The 17,609-nt window shown below is 42.5% G+C and overlaps 2 protein-coding genes across 3 annotated transcripts in view; one reads left to right on the forward strand and one right to left on the reverse strand.

Moving 5' to 3' along the window:
- Positions 1–14,453, reverse strand: part of Kank (KN motif and ankyrin repeat domain-containing protein 2 kank) — a 152,907-nt gene extending 138,454 nt beyond the window's left edge. The window contains exon 1 of the mRNA XM_086988061.1: positions 14,309–14,453. Coding sequence (XP_086844187.1) covers positions 14,309–14,342 — 34 coding nt within the window. The 5' untranslated portion in view covers positions 14,343–14,453. The remainder of the gene's footprint in view (positions 1–14,308) is intronic.
- The window catches only part of LOC147755847 (uncharacterized), a 90,640-nt gene that overhangs the window by 62,194 nt on the left and 10,837 nt on the right, over positions 1–17,609 (forward strand). Inside the window, exon 3 of one of the 2 annotated variants that reach the window (XM_086988069.1) lies at positions 13,651–13,814. The exons of the other annotated variant lie outside the window; for it this stretch is intronic. Coding sequence (XP_086844195.1) covers positions 13,651–13,814 — 164 coding nt within the window. The remainder of the gene's footprint in view (positions 1–13,650; positions 13,815–17,609) is intronic. 2 annotated transcript variants of the gene reach the window in all.

Genomic DNA, 17,609 nt, shown 5'->3' on the forward strand with positions numbered 1-17,609 from the left:
AAAAACTAAATGCCCATATTGTTTTTCTATTGTCGATTCGCGTATCACAAAACGAAGTTTTCGAAAACGGGCTCAAAACAATGTACATTTTTTTCAAAGTTATTGCATTTTTGTTTTCATTATATGATAGTCCTGGGGAGCTATATCGGCCAGGGTGAGCTGGGGCTATACGTGTTTCTCTGTTTTAGGTATGTGTGAAACTGGTTGTGGTCGATACTTTAGAGGGAATTTAAAAGAACGAAGTGACCCTTGAGTAGAACTTAGCTGAGTAAGAAGACATGTATATGTATATATGTCAAGTTAAACTATGGTATCGTAGTTTCAGACCTGCTGTGTATATGTCGTTGTAATGAATAACATGTTACAAGCAGTTGTTGTTGAAATACATTTTCCAGGCTTTATTGGTATAGCCAGAAGTACGCATAACAAGGGTCGGCGTACGAGCTCCAGCTAGGTGAACTTTTCTAGAGAACGATGCGTAATTGGTCAGTGTTCGTTCTCTCTTCTCGAACAAAACATAACTCGTGAATGTGTCAGTACCTGAGCCATTCAGAAGCCGATTTTACATTGTGCGGCAGAACTTCGTGTAGAACTATGTTTACACCCTTTGTAATTTTCGACCTGTTGAATTCGAGAATCGAAGACTAGTAAATCGCTTCTCTGGCCATAATCACGACCCGTTCTAACAAAGGAAAATCATTTTTGTGTAGTAACCCACTTTTTCGTACAAGATCATTGGTAGCGTATATAATTCCACAAATGGTTCGTCTGAACCCATTTGGCGGAGCTAAATAGGCCGACGACATAAGTGTCTTCAGTCGATGTTTCATCGAAGGTAAATCTCTCCACGTGTCTTCAAGATCAGCAGCAGCCACGTTACACCTACACCATCAAAAGGATTCTAATATTCGGTGTCAGTAAGGTATAACGGGAAAATGCAATTGTTCATTGATTTTTTAGATAAAGCACATATAGGAACGATGTGCTACATATGATCATGAGGATGATCTAGCAAATAGAATTGAACTATTTTTGTGTGCAAATTCCAGTGTATAACTATCGATTATAGATTTTTACCTTCGTGTACGTGGAACGGATAGACCGTTCTGAAAAATAGTCGTCCATGATAAAGTTAAGAGTGTGACACGTTATTCCTTTTCTATAAAATCAGCGAATAAACATAAATAGTAAATTATTTATTTGGACGCATCGTAGCCATTATTTTCCTGAAACGACTCATCGATTAACCGTCGCCAAGGGAGAAAGACGGTCAGTCGTAGCACAGCCCCCTGTTCTCAAATAACCTCCACCTTTATGGGTGGGCATCTCATCGAACCCATAAAGATGACCAACAGTATAGCCCACAATCCAAGTATACGTAATCGTCTTATAGGATAAGTTGATTTAGACAATGGTGTTGTTGATGGTATACGCAGTTAATTTTAGCCAAAGCGTAGCATCCGTCAAATTGTGACCATATCGAAGCTTATTCTTTCCCCATCGCTGCCTGGTGTCAGATCGACGCCCAGTGACTTTTTTCAATGGTGAAGTTTTCAAAACACTTCGTGACCAGCATTAGGCCACTATTTCCGCTGTAGCACTCTGGCTAGGTTGGCTCTGAGAGGGTACGTTAGTGTCAACAACGCTTCATTTAGCTAGGTGCCATCAGTATCTTGTTGTCTGATGGGTGTCGCTTTTGCCGTGTCAGATTTCTACTATTACCTAGCGCTAGTCCAACTGCAGACTTCAGTTACGCTTGTTCTTCATTCCTTTCTCACTGTTTTACCATAGGCGAGAGACAGCCAACACCAGCTACTGGATCCTTCAGACACTTTACGGGAATATTTGATAGACCGGCCGTTAATACGATGACGTGATTACGCCATGTGTCAACGACGAAGGCTTTTCGAGATCACTGAAGTACGAACTCGAGAACTTTTCGGTCCGCTCAGCGCATCGATTGCCTTACAAAGCCACCCGATTATAGAACGTGTACATTATACTGCACGTGGAACGACACGCTTTCGAAGAGTGGTTGCTGCGCCCCTTCGCCGCTAAATGCGGATTCTTCGGTTACAGACACCGGACGGCTAATTTGCCTACCTTAAATTTCATTTATTCGAACATGGCCGACACACGTTTTATGAAGCCGAAACGGCCCGGTGGTAAAAACGAAATAAGGCGTTCGGCTATTGTACGTCCCTTCTCTATTGATGGTAAAGTAAGCTACGTTTTGGCGTCATCGTTGCACAATCAGCCAACGTAATCAAGTGAAAATAAAGAAAAAATATACATAAATCATGATGAGATTTCACAAAGCAAACATTTACTGGGTCCATAGTGCGGCATAACTCAGTAGACGTACCCCGGACGGCAGGCGAAGATGCATTAGCTAAGATCGGAACTCACGCAGACGGAATTATTACGTGACGTGCAATAACGTTACTTTAGTTTTCCAGCATAGACGATAGCCAATCAATGTATGTATAATATGATAAACCGTATTTACATATTCTACGATACACTGGGCTATATAGCATCTATGGACACCAACAAAATGTGGTTCAGTGGAAACAGTTCTGTAGGAGAGAATTTTTTTTTTTTTTTTGTAAATTTTCTTAACAGGTGCGATAAATTCCTCTAACGAGAATGTCCCTATAGGAATTATTCACGTAGCTAATTAACGATATGATCTATTCCTGTTATCGTTAACGTGGCGAAGCTCATATAAGCTGCGAATTACTAAATTTTTTGCTTTTAACGCCTACATGTACGTTGGAAGTTGAATGAGCGTCGGGCAGAATCTCAGTTCAGTCTAAGCAAGACTTCAGTCACAAGTGATAGTGCAGGGCAAGACCGCCGGGACACCTCAGTCCTTTCCATTGAAACACTTTGAGGGCAAGCTAAACTGGACACAGTTACCCATTGGCCAGCAAGCTAGAGCACACCCACTGTCAAGCACAACTTACTCTGCTACTTACGAAAAAAAAAAAAACAGAGCACGGTGCAGTATACGAAAAAGAAAACAAAATCATTTGGTTACAAACACACACAGTGAGGCTTTCCCTGTCAAGTGAAAGCGCCAGGAACTTCCTGGCGCGCTGTCCCTTTTCTTTGTTTTCTGGGGCCGAAGTCCTTCGAGCGAAACCGTAAATTCGCCTTCTGTGTTTTGAGACCGAACTCAAGGGCTTCCTCTCCATTTGCCCCGAATGAGTGCTATACGAGACCGTTGAGTTGGTGTTGCGTTATGCGTCCTTCTACCGTGCTATCCTGATTTCCAATGCGACGATCGCCGCATGTCTGCGGCAGACAACAAAATAATTTCCAGTGTGCCCTGGCTACCTGGACCTGGCTCTTGACCACCGAGAGACCTCTGTAAAATGAACGTGTGAACTCCTCTGCTGGCCGCAGTCACTGCTTTTTCTTGCACCGCTTGACAGATACGATCATGTCTTCATCAGCAGCCGCTGTAGAAGCAGGAACACTATCATTAATACTATTATAATCATCATTATGTATTTCGAAGATCCCATGAGTGCTCTGAGAAACGTCGTGGCGAGCAATTGCGAGTATATTATATGGCTAAGCGAGAGACTTTTTAATCGCATCACGTCTAGCAAAGACGGTGTCTGTTCTCAGGAGGGCATTTCTCGGCTGGTGGAAACTGTGGCGATTGAAGACTAGTAATATATCGGACTTTTATCTTGTGAGCTTGCCACCCTAGTTAAGGACAAAGGCGAAAAACAGGTATAAACCAGCGACTGTTTGGACAACTTGAAAACTCTTTTATCGGTACACAAGGACAATCTAGGGAAGCAGTTGCACTAAAAGCCAAAGCTGATACATAATATGAGGTAAAATGTTGCATTGTTGCTTCTCGGCATTTCCCTCGCTTCGACGCCATTCGGCGGTAAAATACCGGTGGAGCTTAGCTTTGCGCTGAGCATAGGTAACGACGAAACCCCGGTCCTTACTAGGTTTAGGCTAGCTGATGAACGTCCGGTTTCAACGCAAATCTAGCGAATTTCTTGTGCTTCGTTTGCGGCCGAATCAGTAAATTGTCTGAATATCAACATCACTTTGTCGTGAAATAATGATAGCAATGAATTAAGGAGATACAGTGAATCAAAAAATATCACCTGTTCACCCTGACGGGACGGAAAGATCCCTCAACATGAAAAGTCGGATTTTAGTTGATAAATGTAGTATTTATTGCAAATCAATGCTGAACCTAGCTACATATAATACTGTAACATAGTGATATTACTAGACCAACTTTTGTGGAGAGATCCGCATATTAAGACGTTGTCTCGCTGCCTAATTTTCAGCCTGATACATTACTTTTCGAACTATTTTTTTCTAGTCAACGTAATTTATAACCGTGTACCCGTGCGATCAAAAACAGTGCTCTTTATTATTGCATCTAAGCAGAAAGATTTTTTAACTCGCCTGAGAAGGGAGGGTATGGATAGACCTAAGTGATGCTGTCTGCGTTAACTGTGCCTTTCAGGTCTATAGACGAGCCAGCGTTAGGTTCACGCCTGCCATCACTCAGACTATCGTTAAGGCATAACATGATAGTCACTTTTGGAACAGCACCTCAATAAATTATATCACTTACCTCGCGTATTTCATCGCTTTGAAGCTTGAATTTTTCATTGCGACAGCGTTCGGTCATACAGTTCGAAGTTGGCTTTAGATAAAGCATTCATTATATCCAACCATCAATCATTGGACCAAACGCAGTTTTGTCCCGACGTGTTGCTAATCTGATACTGTGATCTACAGTAAAAAAATAGACCTATCCTCTTCAGTTAATAAAGCGTCTTAAGCAGGCGACAAAACGGGTTAGCTACATAGTTTCGTATATTATATTTATATACATATTTATATTCGGTACTCAGAATCCCTGATGAGGCTCTGTAGCTGAATTATGTACCAGTATACGGCGAAATAATAATTCGGAAACAAACAAAATCCACTCTTATCTACGTACGAGTGAGCGCCGATTTTCATAATAATGATAACTGTGCAAACAAGGCTTTTTGACGATTCATTTTTATACACGCTTTATGTAGCTAGTTAGTAATCACGACCGTGCTCAACACAAATGGCCCGGTATTTTTCAGTATGGGGGATACCTATCTTCAAAGATTACCTTCAAAATAACCATCTGTCACACTGAGAAAACCTGCAAGCGTAATACGAGTAGAATTGCTTTTGGCAATAGAGCGCCCAATGTAATAACCGGCGTTTCATTCAAGGATTCGTTTCTGTTCGGAGAGAAGACTGCTGTGTAATCTAACGCATACAACTTTAGAGAACGGTGCGTATTCTATCTTCAAATAAGACAGTTTATGTGTAAAGGAAAAATGAACTAAGCTTAATTTAACTCTAATGTTTATGTTTCACTCATTTCATACCCTCCTCCATGTACTTTCCTTGTTTCTTGCGCTTCGTTATGCGCTTTTTTACCGCAGCTGGTTTTTTGCCCATCTGCGTCCTGGACACGTTTCCGCAGCTTGTCCATTTACTTCCGCGGATATTACGGCTCTAACGCTGTTCATCGTTTTCATTAGATTTTGTGTTCCTGCGCGTCATTTGCTAGTCAGATAGGAATTCGGATAGTGCATCACATATGTCACATCACAGATGCTGCAGAACAGCGACCTGCGTAACCATATTGCCCCTGCCTTTTCGTTGTGCGAATGTTTGCTCTCTGTGTGTTTGTTTCGTATTCTCCGTATGCCTTTTCTCGGCTTTTTTCATCGCTCCTGCTCTGTAGCCTGGTTACGTCACTCCAGCTCACGCTGCAGCCCGCGGCACTGCGCCTTGATGCCATCCGGAGACCTGGTGGCCAAGCCAACGCAAAGAGACACGGTTAAACGATGCAACCGACAGCAAACGAACGCTTGACGAGATGTGGCAGAATGAGATGTAAAAACAAGAAGTGGCTGAATGTGGGGGTACTAACCCATGTGGTTAATCGCTGTCCCAATCGAATGAACGAGAATAACAGGGAGGCACGGCAAACGAGCAGCCCGATGGTTCTATACACCTAGGAGCAGACGGGCGTACAAATAAGGAGAGGACCTAGTACTGCATTACAGAGTAGACGAAGTTGGAATTTGTTTTAAGGGTGCAAAGAGTGACGCCGGTCAGAGACTGAATTGGATAGGGCGACTTTGGCTAGGGAACCAGGGTCGACGTTGGTGCAGAAGCAAACGAGTGTAAGGACCCCGTTACAGCCGGAGCGAAGCCGTGTTAGTCCTGACAGTACAGCCGAGCGAGACGAAAGGGAGAAAGGCCCCAGCAGCGAAAGTAGCGAAGGTGATGGCTGTAAGAAACTTCGTTGCATCCAGAACCGTTGCTGCTACCGTCTGCCGCGGGCGTTCAAGGTGGCAGGGTGCTATAGGGCAAAGAACGTAGACTAAGTAGGGTTCGTTGGACAGTGGAAAAGAGGAAAATCGTCCCTTGTCGTCGTCCTCGGGGTCACGGGATCACAAAGACAACGAGATGTAGAAACGAACAGTCGCTTGCTTACTGACGGACATATACCAGCAGCTGTATGCGCAAAACAAGATGGGTAGGTTGGAAGGCTGTGCTTAGAACCATCAAAAAGTGGAAAAAAGGTAGACAAGGAAAGAGGCTTTCTTGACAGAATTCCAACGTTTCAAGTCGTCCAACTCCTCCCGTTACTCGAGGACACAAAAAGTAATACCAATCAAGCAAGCTACCCGTTTTTTGGTTTTTGGGCAGGATTTCATTGACCTCAGAAGAAGGCGGACATGGAAGAGGGTTAGCTTGGCTACCATTTGGCCATTGGCTGAGTTTTTTTTTACATTCACAATAGTATAGCTTTTATAGGAAGTAATTGTCCCCTAGAAGCTGGTATTTAAAGCGGCATTCAATAGTCAATAATCATTCAATGATGACAAGGTGTGCCTTGTTCGTTCTGTTAATGCGATATAGGAACGTGTAGATATATTGTGTGTATCATTAGTTATTTCAGATTAAGGATTCTTTACCAGCAAACGTCTTATTCCATTTAGGGTTTTAAATCAAGCTTCAAACTTCTACCTTAAAATTAAGAGATAGTTACACGCAAAAATGGAACACCAAATGAGTGAGTGAACAAAAGTGAAATTTGAATATTTAAACAAACATTGCTCAATCATCCTGAACGATTCCCTAGACTTTTCTTGACTCAATGACTCGAACGCTCTGGCAAACGTAATAATCGATATTTAATAGTAATCAAAGAAAACTATGTAAGTTAAAAATGTAAGGCCATTGTAAAGGTGTAAGGTCGGCGAATGCTGCTGACGTTTTCTCTCGTTCATTGCCATTGTTTCCGAAGAAATCGAGCTGACCTACCTGAGTCCTTTTCGTTCCAGCCCCAGGTAGCTTCACTAAAATGTCGTTTGTTGACGCACTCGACTGGCTAACTTGCATGAACTAGTAGGTGGCGTCAATGTGACTTTTACTCCATGCAGTCTGCGCAGTTGGCAGCTGTAGGGGGACAACTCACGGTCGATAATTCAGCAGCTCGCCAACAAGTTACAAGCTTACCACTCGCGTAACTAGGTAGTATTGTTCCGGCTAGTTTTGCAATGGGACTGCTTCGCTGGGCCTAATGCTGGCTCGCTAGTTGGCAACTATACAGAACACTCAGCAGGGACTGAAGAAAGAATTCAGGTACCCACGGCCGCGAAAGACCACCGCCACGTGGCGGATCATATGTATAAAATCTTCTCTTCGTAGATAAATCCTTGCTATTTACCGGATCGAACCGATGCCTAGCTACGTTACGTGTACGTACGGGATGTTCAGTTCAACAGGAAGCAGACGATACTGAACGCGGAATGATGATTTTCGGAGTAAAAAAGCGTGACCTATGAAAAGAGAATGTATATTATTCCAATAAAATCTCTCAAATTTCGTAAAGTCGTGTACTTTATACAGCTAAGTGTACGTTACGTAGTCTGCGTGCGGTTGAGAATAGAACATACATGTTATGAATCCGCAATTTAGCCAGATATATATAAATGCTTCTAAAAAATATACATTTATTAACAGCATTTAAACACCAATTTATCTTTTCCAATCGTGATGCGAAAAATGGGAATATCTAACCTGTCAAATTGCGGGCGGACATTTACTCTAAATATTTTTTAAAAAATGGGTCAATTCGTACGAGCGCATACGCGCTGGCTAAACGTTTAATTAAATTCATTTTTGTCTATTTTCGTAGAGATGAAACTAGGATTATGAAAGGGCCGAGAAGAATTAGAGAAAAAAAAGTAAGCATTTTTTGCGTAACAAAATACCGCACGTAATGCCGCTATTAATGATCTGAAGAAATACGCATTTCGTGACCGTTGATCGCTGACAACTGCGACAGTGTTAATATGATCGATATCATGATCAAGATTTTCTAGTCTTGGCAAGGTCTATGCTAGGTTCAACTTGAAGCCTATCAGTCTGAGTTTACTGACTGGCTGAACGCGGCCCCTGGCCACACGAGAGCCAGTAACATCAATTTATGCCCCGCTAGTGAATACTGAAACCTACGAAAAATCAACTATCGGACTACCTGTTCTCTTTTGATTTTTTTCTCTAAAGTTGTTAGCACATTATACAGTGCAACCAGCACAGCTCTTCATCACGACTTGCATAAGTAGATTGTCTCTGGAAATCAAATAGCCAGATATGGGTAAGCGTGGAAACCCTATTCACTTTTCTTAGCAATTGGCCGCCGAAAGACCAAAGTATTTAGCTTTCCGTCCGATGCGTATATATACCACGTTATCGTTTCCACTGCCTTCCTCCCGTTCACGTTCAGTTTATCTGGGAGATTAACCCCCGGTAGTGACGTAAGATTAATAGTTTTGGACGTCGATTCCGTTGCTCTTTGTTTAATCGCAGAGAACTTGTAAAAAGAAGACGGTTCTAGATTTGAAATTTTATATAAGTTAATCAACTGGCTAGAAGCTGATTTGCCAAGCCTAACATGGATAAGAACAAATCTATCAATGTGGACGAGAGAACTTTAAATGCATTACTGGAGGTTACCAGTTTGGCACAATACATCAGATCTCGGGACAGTGTGAGGTCTATCCGGAATAACTGGTGTTGGTCCAGCAAAGTGATACCAACTAATCTTATACCCGTCTGCATTGAGCTTGACTCCCCACCAGTCCAGTTGTGTATTGATTATCATTACGAATTGGCAACAGAAGGGGTAAACGCCTCCGGGTAAGTTAGCAGTTAGAAGTCACAATAGCCAGGTTCCCCATTATTTCGAACGTGCTTTGTCCCGAACGATGCACACTGCGATGCGCGTCCTGCGATGCAGACTAGACCTGTTTGAAGCCTGACTATCCCTTCGACTTTTCTCTTGGTTCCCGGGATTTCTTGGAGCGTTTCTACGCGTATTTAACTAGCATCTCCTTTTCCAGCAGTATTTTTTTTTATTGGTTTTCGCCGTTTCTCTCTATCCTCATATATATCACGGATAAACGCTTGGATGTCCGATTTTTATTCCTTTCAAACTCCTTGTTGGTCTGCTTTCTACCAACTCAGGTGCGCAGCTCTGTCGATTTACGCAAGGCATAGCCCTTTGTACCCAAGTCGCAATGACGCATATATCAGATGACGTTTTTCTAATCCGGCAGAAGTACCTTTATAAAGTGTCCCATGGAGAACTGTGTGGTACGTCGTTTTCCAACCTGGGTTGTCAAGGCATTTAATTAGCAAGCACCAAGACTGCTTAGGTGTTAACTGTTCTGTAGACCTGGATTACCCGCTGTGGGAGTGTGCGCTGGACTTTTCATGGACTGGAAGATTTTCGTGACCAGTGCAGTAGTAGCTCCAGGTATTTTCCGCTATTGATTAGCTCCAGGTATTATCCGCTATTGATTCAAATACAGATATGCGAAGCCTTCTTGTTTCTTCTTTTATATTATGGATATTAGGTATTAGCTTCCTAACTTAGCAGAGGCTCCAATACCTTCGTCTGCGGCTTGTCTACTATGGTGAGTTCCTCTCATGGCCTTCCTTGTGACCTTTAGCCAGATGTTTAGGCAGGACTTCCTAACAAAAAAGAGCACAGCCTCTGTTGCATATTACAGACCGCAAGCTACTCTCCAAACCTGTATTATGACACGTTAAGAGAGAGTCTTTCAGTTTACTGCTCTATACGTAAAGTTCTATTCTAGTTTAGTGCAGTGCCGCGCACTAACTGGATCACAGGAGAAAAGTCCTGTGTGAGATTTTGACTAACTTGCTTGGAATAGTTCGAGTTTAATTATTAATAGTTATTCGATAACTTAGGCCAGAAGTTATTCTGGCAGTGATAAAGATTTGGTCACTTACGTTGGGTAAAGCTACTAACCTATACTTCTTCTGTGTGCTCTCTTTAATTTACTGATTCATTATCTTATTTAGTTTGAATAGATCCTCAGACTGCGATGCTTGGTTCACTTTCGTCATATTCTCAGTGTTTCATTTATTTACTCTGTTATTTATTTAAAAATACTTTTCTTTAGTTTTCTTCAAATTTCTATTAAATTCTGCGCTTTTTATTTCTCCGTGACAATCTCTGATCTAGGTGACATCAGTTCGAGTGTCTTTTCTTACATATTGCGACTTCAGAAAGAGCCTCATTCGCTCAAGCTGTCCTGCTTTCGTTGTATTTACGATGGCTGCAAAATCAATTACGTACTCTATTAAATCCGTTTCCAGCGGCATGTCGTTGGACGCCAAAGATAATCGTATATCAGAAGGACTGCACTAAACTCCTCTAAGATATAAACTGAGAGTTGTCGACAAGACGCTGTTTTTTTTGCTCTGTTTTGCATAAGGTCAAAAAACGAACGACGGATAAAATCGAAGAATGACGCCAAAGTAAAGCCCTTTGGGGACCGTTTTCACTCTTCTGAAACTGGGGAATCCCGCAACAGAAAAAAACTTCCAGGAATGCAGTCGCATATTTTGGCGCAGAAACGTTGGCTTTAATCTTTTGCTAGGACTTTGTAGACGTACATACACTGCCAAGGTTACATCGATCAAAAAATAACGGTTAAAAAAAGAGATTTTCTTATAAGTTTCTTTAAAAATTTTTCATAATACGAGCTAGTTATATGGACGATGAGCGAAATTTCAAGAAACAAAATGCTGAGAGCCTAGTCATTCTACTATGATATGACGTAGATCCTATGGGAAGGACAAAAATAAAACTAGCTATATCAATGATATGAGACGTCCCAGCAACGGGTTCTTAAATACGTGCGCAGGACCCAGTTTTTACCCTGCAAGGGTTTATTTAAAGCTCCCGAATCTCCACTAAACCCTATGTCTGAGGACTAATCAACAAGCATGCCTGTATATTTAAGTGACGCCTTCGTGTGGATATGGAACGGACGGAGATATCGGCAGTCAATAAGTAGAGAGTCCTAAGATCGGTCGGCGTACTTATAGTAGCCAGCTAGAATAGATGGAGGGTCAGGAACTTAAGAAGTTACTTTGCCTTGAAGATATCGGCGGAGCTAGCGACAACTAGAACTACATTGGCGCCCATCGACGCCAAAGGCCCGTGACCACTTGACGTAAAAACCACTTGAGGAAAGGTACCGCCCACTGGCACAACCGGCTAGTCGTCCATACGATAGGGAAATTAAGAGGGCACCGCGGTTCGGTTCCCTGTGAACGTAGCAAAAGAGGTGTTCCTTGAATGATTCAGTAGCTGACGGAGCGGCGTTACTCTTACATGAGCGACACCCCATGCAGCAACAGTTGTTTTGTGTACTTCTATACGATATATTATATTTAACAGATATAGTCAGTCATTACAGACAGTGTGCCTAAATATACTCCCAGCATTCGTTCTTTTTGCACACATGGCTAAGAATGGTTCGTTACAATGACAGGCCTCACGCACGTTTCCTGTAATAGCCCCCTCTCCCCGGGACGTCCTTTGACTGCAAATAAAGCCCGATAATGCGAATCAATCAACTTTATCGTCGCAGGGAGACACGCGTCACATGCCGACCCTACGCCTCCATCCTGCCTCGCTTTATGCTATGATGATCTTTACCTAGAGCTGTTTACCCGTCTACTTGCTGGTTATGCGCTAGTAATCCGCAAGTGACTCCACGCAGCGGAGTTTGTTCACAGTAGCACCAAAGAACTGGTTGAACGTCACCATACAAAATGTATGGGCCTCTCCAGGGGAGGCCGATTTGGAAACGAAGATACCTATCTACAGTATAGTGAAATAAGGTAAATATTCTATTGTAATATATAATTAGCGTTCCTGCGATAGCAGTCGATGGCTTTATGGCAGAACGCAGCGCGGTTCGTATGGAAGCAATCGAGGAGAAGGGGAAAAAAACACTGCGATGTTATTTAAGATGAAACCACAGCTCGATATACTGGTTAAATGTAACGAACTTGGTATTGTTGATTTTGATGCACAATACGCAATAGAAATAGTCACAAGAAAGCTAACCAAAAGAATATAGTTTTTATACATGTGTACATATCTATTGACAGACATAATAGAGGAAGAACTTAAGTACCAGGCAAGTACAAGCCTATCGATATACTTAGAATAAGTATTTTGCCCAGTATTTCTAGGAATGGTATAACGCGCCACCTATTTACATTGCGTGCTATATCACCGAATCAAAAGGGTTGCAATTTCTTTTAATACCATATATAAAAATATGTTTTTTTTTTTTGATTTACGTAACTACTGGGTAGTTGTACGTCGCAGGTGAACATCGAAAAACTGCAACTCAATGGCTATAATTCAGATCATTATTAATGATAAAAGAAGTCATGTACTGCAAGCGTGGAATGAAAGTCGAAACAATTTAAAACGTGGTGCTACAAATTACCCAAAATGGCGGACCATAAAAGATTCTACCCCAGGGACTGTGGTTTCACTTAGTCAGCATAATTGAACAAAGCGGTATGCAGTAACGCACTTTGAGATCATGACGCTATTTCTCAAGGTGGTAACCCCTGGCCGGCAATCATGGTCCTGTGGGAATTTTGACTAAAACGCCAGCGAGCACAGCAGCCTAAAGGGAACGAATGGAAAACGCTGCTATGCGTAACTTCTCAATGGCCGCCTCCAAGTTCTTCATTTCCCTGCTCGTACTCTTTACCCATACCACTCTTTTGCGTTCAAATTTGCCCACCTCTGCAACTTTATTCAGTTATAAGACATGTCAAGAAAACCTTTGATGTCAGATAAAGCTGAATCATCTTTAAAACACAGTCCCTTAGCAATAAAAAGTGACATCTGCATACCGATTTGTTTTGTGAACGCACTGACTGTCCACGAGCGTAGGTCTATTAAACAAACACAATCTAGCTCCAGTTTATTTCCGAGCCTATTACGCTAGAGATAGGCTCACATAGGGAATGTCGTCCTTAAAAGGAAACTCGAACATCGGGCGCGAATTTGCATATCTCGTTCTAACACCATCGAGCTAATAATCAGTGTACGAATAAACTAGTGTAAAGAAAATTAGGGTCGTTCGACTCCGTTCTCTACCTTTAATCGCTCCGCTCGCTGATTCAATTGAACGAGGTTTGGAATAATATCTGCTAAATCACCTAGTATCTATTATTTACCAGTTCCTACCGTCAACTTCGTTCTCGAAGGCCGAATACAAGGAAAATTGTGCACTGCTGGCCGCGTCGTTCGCCGGAAGTTATTGCAGCTGGGAAAAACCGGAGAGAACGAAGACACCTTCGTTCGTTTCTGCACCCTCGAGAGGTGAAAGTAATGCAGCTTTGAGGTAAGGTAAAACAATCTCGGAAAACGCTTAAGCACGTGAACCATACTTGGTATATTTGGATAGCTTATTTAGCAACGATGCATCATGCGAACAAAAACTGTTCATTATAGCTAGCTAGGCTATTGGGTTATTCAAATTTTTTTTTTTTTTTTTTTTTAGGCATTGCTTGAGAAAGGTAGGCTTCAGTATAGGTAAAATTAATTCTAATATCACCATTTGCGAATCTGACATAATTCATTGTTCCGGTTGGATTCAGACTGGTTCTTTAATTGGCAATTTCTATTGCCCATAAGTAAAACTCATAGTAAATATGTTAAACATAGGTAAACTATCTTAGACATGATAGAAAATACTATGCTGTACGCGCTGTATAAATGTACATATATAATACACGATATCGTATAGAAACGCCAATTGTTTTCAGGTAGAAACATGTTGTACTAAGGCGAACTACCGACCCATTATCGAGGATTAGTTGATTTGTATTAGCTAACCTGATTGGTTATGATGCTGTTGCTGTGTGCACATGCTGAGTATGTCCAGCAATTTTCACGCAATGCGGTCTCACATATCCATACTTGTCGAAGCTCAGCTCAAGTAGCTTCTATCTTGAATAGTGTACTTCTCCACAGGGTTCGAACTCGCGACTTCTGCCTTTTTAGTGCCACAGAAGAACCGACCAAATCACCACGCTGAGGCCCGTTCGAGCTTCAAAACAGTACCACACCTACCTTTCCATTGCATTTACACACTGTTCATAATAATACGCTATAATAAGCAAGAAATGGAGAAGAATCAAGGAATATGCCAGCAGTTCTTCACTATTAAGATAAATGAAGGCTTTAAATTTTTTGTCCAGTACTTTAAGCATTGCTTCACACGTTTGGCTTTTGCCACGAAAAGAACTGTGTCCGCACCCAGATTCGAACCTGGACCGCTTTTCGTGTTCCCACCATTTTACTATAACTGCTACTATAACTACTACTAGAAGCGATCTTTGTTGTTGTTGTTGATGGTGTCGACACGCAAATTTAGCTATAAGCTTATATTTCTCTTGAAAAGACTCGGCCTTTCATAGCAGCAGAGACGTTGCCAGTTCATGTACAAAACCCAACAGTTAGGTCCCTACAATAGTAGACCCAGCCAAAGTCAGCGTTAGGCTCTTCCCTGAAAAGCAGGCTGTACGCAGTGGTCGGCGAGCGGTCAGCAACACAACAATAATGTTAGGAATGGGTTCTTGTTTTTTGTGAGCGGTTGTGGTTTATCAGTGGCCGACAGTCGAATCTCTCCAAGTCCGCCAGAATCTAGCTGTCAACGCAGCTCCGTATTGCGGTCCAATAATTACTTACTTTTCCAACTGATAAACAAACGATGCCCGTCATGGCCGCACCGAAACATCCACAACCGGCGTAATAGGCGAGAAGTTTGCACGTCCCAACAACTACCAAAAATACAAAGCCTAACATGTAACAGTGATTGAGAATCTTCGGTATTTTTTGGCCCTCATCAAACCTATGAAGATCGGTTAAGTTGGACCTTCCGCTGCTACTTGAAGTAGGCCTGCGTTTTTTTGATTGATTCAATCTATATAGATACACACTTAACTACATAATGCGACCTAGTAATCCGCTTTACAAATTTATTGCTAAAACACTCTACTTACAAATATCACACGGCTATATTGTCCAGATCTTTTAACATGTGTGTACCATGTATTCATAGGCGCCAACGGGACATCGATCCATAATTCAAGCCGACTTGAACTGAACGCCCTCGCTTTCGCCGCAACGATATAAAACAATAGAGAGATACGTGGTCTTTTCCCGATCACATCCCAGCATAAACAAACATATGTTATTTAGTAAAAGTAGTTTTTTAGAATATAACAATAACAAATATTAAATATTACTGCGGCGCAATAATCTTGAAAGAAATTTGTTGTATATTGAAATAGCTCATCGTAGCATTGAAAGCTGAATCTAATCCGTTCTCATAGATAGCCTCAACGCAACCGTGGATTCTGCGTTAGAGGTTTCGGACACAAACATGACAGTAACTAAGTGCTTTGGGCATTTCGAAGTTTGCAAAGCCGCTGATCCTTCAAGCTTCGCTGACCACGTTGGGTCAGCCAGAACCGCTCTAGCGCCGACCTTGCTAACTCTCTCACCCGTAGCGTACCTATTCTCACTTTATGCACGCGCGCGCATGTACAGCCTTGTACAAATAATTATCTTTACCAGTTGGTTTGTATCTTGCGCAGTTCCATAGAGTTACAGGTTTCGTCCCCATCTGCTCAAATCACTCTTTCGATCTGCCTATTCTGCTCCTCGCTTCCTGTCTGCAACCAGCCAAAGTCAAATGATTCTCTCTGTTCTCGTCCACAGTCCACGTATACAATTAGACAGAATTAGCTGCTGTTTAGCTAGCGGTTGGACGCTTCGATATCTATTTGGTTTTGTCTAGACCAGTGTCTGCACAATATCCGGTAGTATGGCAGTTAGTGTATTTACTTCGTATCTGCGCAACGAAATAGTCGACAAAGAGTCTATCACCTATCCCTAAAACTAGTCTTTCGATATACCGCAGCCACGGCACAGGGCCGGTCTATCTTTGGCCTTCCGATCCTCTTTTCCATTCGCTGCTTCCCTTTCATTAAACTCGCTCTCCTTCCCCGCCCCCAAACTGCTTCTTCCTTGGATTGTCCCGGAGGCCCGAACGGTTTGGTTGAATCCATCCGCGCCCTAAGGGCTATGGTAGCGTGCGCGGCTCGGCGTGTACGCTGTTTTCTCGTCGTTCCTGCGCTGTAATGGAGAGCCCAGAGCTCAAAGCTAACGCTGGGCGACAGACAGCTACCACTGACCAGCCCCTGCTGCCCAACATAGTCACTCTATCCAGCTATTAATCACAGTTGGTTAACCGTGCATTCGTTGCACCCAGCCAAAAAGCGGCACAGCGCCTTAGCGTTGTCTTGAACCGGGCGGTACAACAGAGCTAATGCACATGTGTGCAGATGGCTCCTGCTAAGCTACGACAATTATTAGTGTAACTACCGTTATCCCAGCAATGATAGCGACTACAGCTGTACAGCGTTGCCATTAATACAATACGTGCGCATCAACATGGCCTAGACAGTTAGTTTCCTTCTATTTTTAAGCCTTTCCCGCTGGTTTCTAACTTGTAAAGCAAAAAAAGCCATTATTGACGCGGCGCGGCCTGGCTAACAGCATGATTATGGATCGCCGGCCAGCGAACAGGGAAAAAACGAAGCGAAGGCGTTAGACGCTGAGCGGCATGGCGCAGGATCTTGAGATCCTCTATTAGTTGGCTTGTATAGGATTAGGGGAAGTAGTGGTGAATATAGCGTTTGCTGTACGTCAATAAAGGGCTGGTCGGGATGGGCTGATTGGTTTGTGTGGTCTGTTCGCCGGCCGTCTCTGCGAAAGTTCGTGCGCGAGTGATACTATGTGGCTGGTTTTATATATTACTTAGATATGTGAACGAACACCGACGAGAAAACTAATGCATGAATGAAAAAAATCGTTAGGTTGGATGGATTGTATGCAATATTGGTGAGCAAACAGGAACATCACGCGGCCACAGAACACCGGCCCAGATCTTCCTCTTTCACATCACATTGCAAATATAGCGTATCTAGCATCGCCATCCCCGCTCATTTAGACTACAACGTCATTGTTATTACTATGAGATTCTATTCTTAAACAATAGCAACATATACGTATTGTAGACGCAAAGCTAAGCTAATACTAATCTTCTTCTTCGTACGCTTGCCACATC

Source organism: Varroa destructor, unplaced genomic scaffold (assembly GCF_002443255.2).
Source record: "Varroa destructor unplaced genomic scaffold, Vdes_3.0 BEIS01000004.1, whole genome shotgun sequence".
Taxonomy (NCBI): domain Eukaryota; kingdom Metazoa; phylum Arthropoda; class Arachnida; order Mesostigmata; family Varroidae; genus Varroa; species Varroa destructor.